Raw genomic sequence first — 10,632 nt, 5'->3', positions numbered from 1 at the left:
AAAATACACATAATGAAATACAAACCTTCCGATCGGATAAACTGATGTTCTTCTAGAATCTAGAAGTTCTTAAACAGCCTTTTTCATGTCAGAAACATTGAATTTCCCACGTTACTTTTCCGAACATGTTTTCGATTTCACATTAACACACGTAGTTTACGTAACTTGCACTCAGCAATAAAAAATAGAATCACCAATTAGCCTAAAAACGCAAAATAACATTAAATCAATCAAGTGATGACAGCTGTAATCAATGTAACATGGCTTGAAGGTCCCACACAAAAAATTTCCATTCAGCTATCTCATAAATACGCTACAGATCAGTTATTTTGAAACACATTTAGTCTAAAAAAATACTTTTTCAACACAAAAAACAACAAAGCCTCATGTGCACTGAATTTTCGGTACAATTTTAACAAAAGGATGATTGGAAAGTTATTCAACCATAAATAACATTATAGCCTAATGTAAAAAACGTAAAATAAATTAATTTATAAATGAAGGGGTGGATCATGCCTCCCTCATTATCTAATGATCACAGGTCCCGACCTTCATCTAGCCCACTTGGGAATGCTGGTTCCAGTCCATAAACATTTCACAACCGTTGGGTCAATTGCAAGTTTCCTCATTACATTATTCATGGCAATTGGCAAGCAAAGCAACGCTTGATGAAAACAAGCAGACGTATCGTTTATAGGGTAAAAATATATTCCCAACTAAGAAACACAAAAATTGAGAAACGAGGACTCAGCTTTCCACTCAACCGCACTTTAAGTGAATGGAACAAATCTTGACCGGGCCTGCGTCAGTGGTTCAAAAACCATTTTACTATTATATACACAGCTACTGTACTATGATTTCTATGAAACTTTTCAGTCCCGGATAGATCCACGTAATTAAATGCTTATAATGTCAGAATGTTGAACATCGATAAAGTACAACTTGGAACCCCCAGACAGCAAATCAATCTTTTTTACATTGGTTTAACGCCCGAAGACGTTGAATCAATTCAAAAAAAATGATAGCGCCAAGCCTGCAAACTTATGTTTAAACAGTTTTCAGAACTCATCGTGGATAGACGCGTCATCGCACACACTTTCACAACTAAAGCTTTCCATAAGCGAAAGCAGCCAACCACGAACTTTGTCGTAGTCACACAAATAACATCCGTCACTGGCTGGTAGCTTGATCATGTGGCCGTTGACAACGATGGCAAGTTTCAAAGGTCTTGAAGTTTCAAACGTCGCCTTGTACAAAACAAATCCTACGTTTCCAGCAAATGGGCTGAATGTGCCAGTTCTGCAAATGACAGATTAAATGGACAGTTGTACTTTTGATAAATATATCGTGTAGTAAGACATTGAATTATATACAGTATAAAGACTGGACGTTAGATTTTCTGACCCTCAGTGAGGAAAGATTCTAATAACTGAAACACAAATCAATATTCGTTGGTGAAAGTAATTATTACCTGAACAGTCGGTCATTTTTGTGCAATTGAAAACTTTTTGAAGTCAGAGGCACATTATCTTTGAATAAGCCAAGCAAGCATAGCAGAGGAATCAAAGTCTCTGCATGTCCAAATCTCAAAACAGCTGAATGTTGTCTGCGAATACAGGCAACGACAGAGTAGTTAAACTTGCCCCAAGTTCGGCTATGCAGCTATCGCATAATCGCTACATACCAAGCCTAAATTATAAAAAAAGGAATGCTTGAAAGTGTCTTATGTTTGAATTAACAGCGAAGAGAAGGTGGTTGATTGCTCGAAGCTGCTTCTGCGATGAAACAACTTCTCTTCAACGACAACTAAACAATAAGATACTGCAAATCCTTATCATTTAAATGGTGAACACAGTGGGTGTCAAATTTGACTCCAAACAATATCAAAGGTAAAAATAATCTGATTCCCGTATAAGGGTCAAAGTGTAACTCACGCTTTGCTGGGAGCACCTCTTGCTTCATCCAACTTAGCCATGACGTCACCCAACAAATGACAGGCAAGTTGGGAATTGATTTGATGGCCGTGGCCTGTTTTGTAATAATGCTTCAAATCTGATGCATACTCCAATATCTGTCAATGAGATTACAAGTTAAGCGCCCGACTTGACAAAAGTGCAAGATCAAGCGGCGCTGGTTCGACTCTCGGGGTGTGCGCTTGAGCAACGCAATTTAAGGACAGCTCTCCATTCGGCGACATCTAGCGGATAGAGTAATTCACATACACCAAGGGGAAACTTCACTCGGTGACGGGGCCTACGCCAATGGTTTAAAGCCTCCACTACAAGTATGCGAAACTGCCAGGGTCTCCAAGAAGTTTCAGTCCGAAAACAAAAATTTTCATGAGACCCCCACAGTTTAAATGCGAATAAAAAAATGAATGGCCACAATAGTTTCATAAAATAGTCATGTAGTTAAAAAACGTGAAGCAACAATGAAACAAAATACTATATGAAGCCACTTACTCCTGTATGACGTCAAGTAGAATTAAGACATATTTTCTGCTTATTCACAAAAGCCACAATCCTGCATGAAAATTGCGTCAACACCACTTCAAGCGTCAGAAGACATTTGAACACTTTCTAAACTATATAATATACAATACAAAATATCATTTTTCATTGCCTTATGAGTTCAGCGACGCCACCCTTTAAAAGTCGTGGCAAAGCTTCATGGTTAATGCAAATATACCATTGGTTGGTTCTGGTTGGTTTTGAATCTTCATCCTCGGACTGACAAAGCCTTGGGAGGTTATTCCTGGTAGTTTCGCATACTTATAGGTTTTTGACGCAGGGCCGGTTAGGGAACGTTCAAATATTACGTAACGCCTTTTTTCCAAATTTTTGACCCCTCCTCCCCCATGTAACGCCAACGTAACGCTTTTTTCAATCCCCCCCTCCCCCATGTAACGCTTTTTCACTACGAATTCAGCACAAAAAACTACCATTCCGTACTCGAAAGCGTTACGTAACGTTTTGCTTGAACCCCCTCCCCCCGATGTGACGCTAACGTAACGTTTTGCATAAACCCCCCCCCTCCCCCTCGAAGGCGTTACGTAATATTTGAACGTTCCCTTACCGAAATTGGCAGAGTGAAGTTTTGGTTGTTAGATTTAGAAGTGTTTTAATATTATCACGTCTGTGCTGTATCGTAACTCTACTCAACTTTCAAGTCTGCACTTTTCAAATTGATTCAACGTCTGCAGACGCTAAATTAATGTAAAATAAGACTGACTGCTTGCTGGGATAGATTACCTCCAAATGCTGCTTCGTAAATAAGTTGCATAGGGATTCCTTGTCATGCATGGACACCACAAATGCACAGATCTGGTACAGAGACACCACATCGCCACCATCCAGACCAGTATCTGAAAAAATTCGTTACTTGGAAGCGCATTGCAATCACAACTGTGCTAGCAATATCAGCAAATATAAATTAATCAAGCGAAACACCTCGCAGATTATCGCATGTGAGTTGGGACGTTTGGTGACCAGCGTGCCTTCGTTTGACTAGCCGAAGTAACATATTGAAATGTAAAAATATGTTAAAACAAAACTACAAAACAACTTCCTCGGTTGAATGGTTTGGACAAAGGCGGACATAAGAAAGCTAAAGACTTAGCACAAGATTTGGCACAAAAAGGTCATCCAGATGACATTATTACGCGTAAGAAATCAAACTGGCCACGAATGTGAGTGCTCATGCGGAAGAAAAATAAAAAGATATTCTCGGAAAACTACTGGTATACGTGCTTAGAAAGACATCTTTAAAATACATACTGAAGTTTTTAGATATTTCAGTTTTCATTTTGTGGAATATTTTGGTGTTAAAAAAATCTTGAAATTCCCTTTCTGCACTGCTGTTCCGTTCAACTGTGAGAGTATACCTAAATAAACCATCGCATAAGTATAGTCAGTAACCAATAAATATATAAATAAGCTTATTCTATGTGACGAATTACTAAAGATACTTCAACCGAATATAACAAGATTAATAAATAATGTGCAAAGAAGCAATTTACTTTTTGCATGAGTCAAAGGTTCGAAGTAGTTTCCGATTGATGGTCACGGGGAAACCCCCGTATATGACGACATCACCTTCGTCATGTTGAGCATTCAGCAAAACTTTGTTCTCTTGAAAACGGCTGCAAAACTGTTTGTCTGGTGAAATATGAATCAAATGAAAAAAAATATACTTGCCGCAGAGGCACAAGCGAAGAAAAATGTAATGCTTAAATCTATTTCGTGGGTCAGACAGCCGTGGCCCAGAATAACACCCGCAAGCTCTTACTTTATGAGTCTAAGCTATCATCAAACTCAATCGAGTCTTGTACAGAGCATTTATCTTACAGGTCTGAGCGTTCGAGCGGATGTTGTACCATTTGCTGCCGTTCGTACTTTCGACTTTTCCTTAGGAATACGCTTAGTGCCGCATAAACATTTACATCTGCCGATGTCAGTTCAAGTCTCTGTTTACATTTCGGAATGAAGACCGGGTTGCTTTGCAGCAAAATGGAGAAATGATTCACATAATCAACAATCTTATAACTACGGGTTGCTTTTTAATGACGCGTCGCCGCATTAAATCCAGGTTTGGGTTGCTGAGCAATTAATTTCCACTATTTTAGAGAATACAGTATATTTAAATGAAACAGTTTCCGTCAAGCTACCAAGATTAAAACTGTCACAATCTCTAACTAGGCTGCAAAACAATCAGGTAATTCAGTTTCCAAAGTGACTTTTTCAATTAATTTACTGTACAGATATTTGTAAACACAATATAAGATTATGACACAAACAGTTGTGTCAAACTATCATCAAACAAAATGTCACCTTTGTCTGTGGAAGTTTCCGATATACATCTTAGCCTTGTGAGAAATGAATTGGCACTGGCAAGAACTCTTGCTTTTGGACTGGCTAATATTGTAAACTTGGTACCTAAATACAAACACGGCGATACTTATCACAACTTTGGTAAGTAGCGGTGATCACTCTGGCAGAAGCAGTTGCATCATAATAGCGTTCGTCAAGTGAATGTGTCCTAGACTGGTCTATAGAAGAACCTTTTTAAAGTTTAACATTTTAAAACTTGAAAGAAAAGGAGGCGGTGTACGATGTTATATGCATGATACGCATAGGCTACAAGCTGACTGGAAAAACATACAATAGAAAGAAGTAGGCTTATCTTTTTAAAAAATACAGTTTGCATTGCTACAAGAAGTGATACATTAAAAATCTGATTGATAAGGTTGGGACTGATGGGAAATTTCAACATCATTGGTTGTAGATTTTTATCGGTTAATAGCTTAAAACTTTTTAGCATTATAAACGTGCAACTTCACAATGTAAATTAATGGAAAAATGTGTAACAAATTTTTTGTTATCAAATGCACGATTGCACGTTTGTGAAAGTTTTTGGATGTACTTTTGGTAATTTAGACCTTGATGTAACAAACTGATGGAACAGATTTCGGGGACCAATGAGACATAGCTCCCAAGTTCAACGATGTTACCTACAACTATTCCATGTAACAGCTTCCTTTCCACTCAAAAATCAAATTTAATGCTTCAAAGATACTTTTTGAAAAGAATATACCTTATAATTTATTTACTCATTTTCAAGGTTTAGTGCAGCACTGGCCTCTCTTTGAACTCAAATAACAAAATGATAAGGATATCATGGCACAAACCAAATATATACAGTATAACTCAGCTGTCAGCGACTCAGCATGCCTCAAGAAATGCTTGAGAATAAAAAGCACTGTCAGTGTCCCATCAGACCCTACCTTCTGGACGAACTGTGAGTTTGTAATAAAATAACTGTCTATTCCACCTGTATTAAGCTTTTGATTGGCAAATATGTGGTTAAAAATCTGACTTGATTTTTCAAACAACTTATCTGCCAGAACACCCATCTCAAACCATCCTTTCCTATGCAAGGCATAACTGTAATGAGGCGGAAAATATCTATCCCATAACTGCAATAAAAAAAAGCTTGGAAATTGGAGTTGATAGAAAATGAGGTTCTGCAAAGAATAGTGTTATTACAGTACCACAAAATGAGTAGGTACTAGGTATGTATTGCAAGCCAACTTCAAGTAAATCAAATGGCTATTATCAAAGTAGCCACGGTATAACTTTAATTTTTAGTTGTACCATAATTTATATTGTCATAAGTACATGCTGATATATTTTCAAGTATGGTAAACGTGAGGTCAACTGTCAAATCTCTTTGATGTCCAAAAACATAAGCAAGGCTGGGGAGAGGTCTTTGGAGAGACTTTTGATGCACTGCTATGTGCTACTGTATCATGATTGATACTGTAACTTTATTGGTAAAATGGTGCACTGATCAATTATGGTATCTTGGTACTATAGTCTATTAGTTTACATTGATGAGTTTCACAGCAAACTAAACGCTCGAACCAGAACTGCGGCCTGTCATGTCTACAAAGTTTTTATAGACTGATAGAGCATCTAGAGCTAATGATTTTTACCAAGTTCCATATCTAATTTAGCTTGTCTTTTTAAAAAAAGGTTACTTTCAATACTGCAACATTTTGTTAATCTCATGATATTATTTCTAAACTTTAATGCACCAGATCTAGTAAATATTATTTTACCTTTTTACATCGCTTCAACATCATCAAATGCAAAAAAGAGCAACCTGAGTTTGCTGAAGAACTAGGAAATGAATGATGGTACATCATCAACCTTCCCAGTACTGCAGAGCAGTGCAATAAACAATTAAGAATATGACGGTATGCTTTTGGTGCTATGCTTATACACTGCATAAAAACTGTAATAATTGTAAACTTAAGCATAAGTATACAAGAATGTTTAATTGTAATAAGGTGAAGTTAGTAATAGTATCACCTCCAATGTTTCCTTGAGCTTACGACTTTTATCGAATTGTTGCAACTTGTCCAACCTTTGCTTCCATGCAATCAATTTATCATTACTAGGATATCGAGTACCATGACGATATAAAAAATCAATGTGAAATGGTTCAAATCCCTGAAATGTGAATTATACTTTCTTTAAACATCTTTTGCTATAATTTAAATAGTTCTCTACAAAGAAAAATTTTGACTTGATAAAGTTTTGAACAATAGCCTGACATGACATACAAGCCAGGGCTGCAAAGTCAGACAAAAAATATGACTCCGACACCTCAGTTTATAACTGACCAACTCTGGGCATGCCAAAACCTCTGCGAGTCAGACTTCACAGCCCTGATACAAGTAACAATTACAAAGTCAAAAATAATAGTGACTAATTATATCTCAAACAAACCACACTGTCACATCTTCAATCACCATCACTATAAATAAACATTAAATTTATTTTGTGAAGTAGCCTATGATCCTGTATATTTCTTCAATTTATTATATTCCACCTGAGTAATGTTTTCTTTCCGCCACACTATAGCATCGTGAGCACTTATTTTAGGACGAGAAAAATATGACGATTTTGTTGCCAAATAATCATATGCCCAACCCACTCCAATATCTCTAAATAAATAAAAGGTAATAAGTATTTTACAAATAAGAGTTAGGCAGGCTTTCGAAAACATTGTGATCATGACATATTTTGCATTGTTCTAACATATATGTAGTGTACTGACTACTGGTAGGCTACCATACAGTATACATTTACTTAATGGCATTGATTCCTTAATGTTTAGTGAAAGATAAAAGAAAATGGTAAAATAAGAATGCATTCAACTTTTAAAACCTTGTTGCTATGCCAACATAATAAACACAAATTGTTAAATCGCCACATGGGGTTTATAGTTGTGACATTTCTTACAGTATGAGATATATACATAAGAAATAGGGATAGGCATTTTCGAATAGTTGAGGATTTGAAAATATTCTAGAATAATTATATCGAATCTAGAATATCGAACCAGATTCGATATATTTCTACCAAAGAAAATGAAGCAGATACCAAACAAAATATCTGAGGATATCTGTATGCAACTACAGTAGAACTTGGATAACTCGTCACCGCAGGGGGAACAGAAAAAGTGACGACTTACACGAACTGATGACCAATGCAAACAGCTAAATTTTGCCATTGTTTTGTGTCGCATTAATTTCATAGTGCTCTGCGACTAGGGATGGGCAACATAGAATTTCGAATAGTTGCAATCCGAATATCTAATTATTCGAATTGAAATGACATTTCGAATCGAATTTTCCAAAGCGAAATTAATAAATCCCCTTTTCCAACTACCAAAATTTTTTATCGATTTTTCGCTGATCAATTACATTCGGCTCAGCGATAGCTCTTCGCTCTAGCGAAAACGGCTAGCCAGCTCTCTACCAGTGCGGTTTGTGGACGTCGGAAGACCCTTGTGCTGTGGATTTGCATTTATTTTTATCGTACGAAGCATGGAGCACAATTCAACTCTGGATGAGGCTACCGCTACACCTAGTGTCGGAAGTTCCACAACAATGCATGCTCAATGAAATGGATGATAGCTCCTGTGTTGAAGCTACAAATACTTTAGCATCTAGTAACGACAACAATGAACAGCTTTCAGCTGCCGAGGAAATCCGATCGTACCTTAAGGCAAAAGTGCCAAACAGCGATGCAAGACTGCAAGTGAATGGTGGAACAAAAAAAAGAAAAGTTCCTGCTGTGGTTTGATCTTGCCAGGAAGTATTTACTATTCAGCCACTCCTGCATCGCAACAAAGACTTGCTTTCCTAGGCAGTTACTGTTGTTTTTCGTTTCGTTACCACTTTTCAATTATGCGTCTTCAATAAAACCATGATAAAAACAAAGCTTTTTGACATTTTCTGAAATTAAAAAAGATTATTCTAGAATAGGTATTCGAAATTCTAAATTCGAAAAATTATTCTAGAATAATTCTAGAATAGTTTATTCTTCTATTTTGCCCATCCCTATCTGCGACCTAATTAAATGCGATAGTGGTAAAGTGAGACGAAGAGGAAAGCGAGAAAAAAATTTAATTATGGTGCACAATAAAGTACAGTACAGTAACAACACACTTAACAGCTTAACTGAAGAACACAGATATGTTTGACTGCGTTTTGCTTGCAAGTGTCTTGTCAACCAAGTAGTCATGCATTTTTGATCCTGAGCTTGCGAATTCACCACTGTCTTCTTGGCATAACACATAGTGTTGGAGCTTTCCAACCATCTGCAAAGCTTCTTTTGTAGATGGAGGTGGCACTTCCTCTTAACCATCATCTTCTTCGTTGTCTTCGCACGAACCATGCACATACTGAACAGCGTTTCTCTTATCGGCAACAGAGCACATGCGCGTACACCCGCAATCGACCAGGCCAATATACTGATCGCATGTGTGTCTGCCCCCTCCCCCCCCGATAGAGTGTGTGCGTGCACACGTCTTAGCGCAGTACTTTTGTCTCGAAAGAGTCTGTAAATGCCATGTCAGCATTTGGGTGGATGACAACTTAGACGAATTTTACGTCCCAGGGGAAGAAAAACAGTGACAACATAATCAAATTGACAAATTATGCGATGACCACTTAACCGAACTTGATTGTGTACAAAAGATAGGCTTTCTGCCAGGACCTGGCAATCATTGACGACTTGGGAAAACTGACGAGTTTTCCGAAGACGAGTTATCCAAGTTCTACTGTACTCTCAAAATTTTGATCTCAAGAATTCGCCAGAAAAATGCAAAATTACATCAACTAAACGCAATAAAAATGCTAAGTGAAGAAGTTCAAGTCATATGGAGACAAAATCTCAGGCACATACTCGCGTCTTGCAACTCCTAAACAAGATAATCACAATTCTGCATGGAAAACCTAAAAACTGGCAAGTGTGATGCCAATCAGCGTGTTTGTGCTCAGTGCTTGTGTAATGCATTCGTTGGGCTGCTTGTATGCATTGCAGTGATGAATAACATAAATTTGAAATGAAAAAATATTTATAAAGTAGATACTGAATCCGATTTAGGATTCGAATTATTCAATTAGTTTAGAATTCGAATCGATTCAAATTCGATATTCTAAATAGCCCATCCCTAGAGGTACACATGCAAAAATGATTTGAACAAGGCCAAAAATGGGATGCTTTTTAAGTGGGTTGCATAAGAAAGGATGAGTGGGGTTTTGTTGAAAAATTTTTTGAGATATTAGATGATAATGGCTGTAAACAAACAAGTGATTTCGAGAAAAACCAAACAACCTTTACATCAACGTGACAATATGTAAGCTAGGCTATAAACTATAACAATCCAAAATGGATGCTTGAATCAAACACCACTTTTCAGTGCCAAACTTACTCATGTAAAAATGCGGACAGACATCCCACAGAGCAAAAGATCATTAGAGTTTGCAAGTGCAACAAATATGACATCTTTTAACCTAAATCAAAGAGTGAAATTTGGCACACTAAAGCCTTTCTTGCAAAGCATGTATAATGCAATTCCTAGCTTTAAAATATAAACAATTGGTAACAATATTAAAAAGTTTCATCCACAAAATATCAATGACAAGGTCCATTAGTTTGTCTAAGGTTATGTTTGCCTTTCATCACTTTAGCATGACGTCATAGGCGTCGAAATAGGGTTGGCCGGGTGGGCGCCGCCCACCCTGCCGTAAAAGGAGGGTGGGCGAAATATGTTTTG

At 37.2% G+C, this 10,632-nt stretch overlaps 1 protein-coding gene across 1 annotated transcript; it reads right to left on the bottom strand.

Annotated features, from left to right (window-relative positions):
• Positions 1–26: 26 nt before the first annotated feature.
• LOC145779345 (multiple inositol polyphosphate phosphatase 1-like) lies at positions 27–10,429 on the bottom strand. The gene is made up of 11 exons (XM_082590908.1): positions 10,288–10,429; positions 7,396–7,510; positions 6,873–7,013; positions 5,830–5,974; positions 4,830–4,934; positions 4,019–4,157; positions 3,777–3,883; positions 3,252–3,364; positions 1,935–2,071; positions 1,472–1,606; positions 27–1,299 (listed from the first exon to the last, which is right to left on the bottom strand). The coding sequence occupies exons 1-11, from the start codon at positions 10,359–10,361 to the stop codon at positions 1,059–1,061; spliced, it is 1,452 nt and encodes a 483-aa protein (XP_082447034.1). The 5' UTR covers positions 10,362–10,429; the 3' UTR covers positions 27–1,058.
• Between the last annotated feature and the right edge of the window lie 203 nt (positions 10,430–10,632).

Source organism: Aplidium turbinatum, chromosome 11 (genome assembly GCF_918807975.1).
Source record: "Aplidium turbinatum chromosome 11, kaAplTurb1.1, whole genome shotgun sequence".
Lineage (NCBI taxonomy): Eukaryota > Metazoa > Chordata > Ascidiacea > Aplousobranchia > Polyclinidae > Aplidium > Aplidium turbinatum.
Note: the sequence above shows the minus strand (reverse complement) of the source record. Positions and strands in the feature narration are given on the sequence as shown.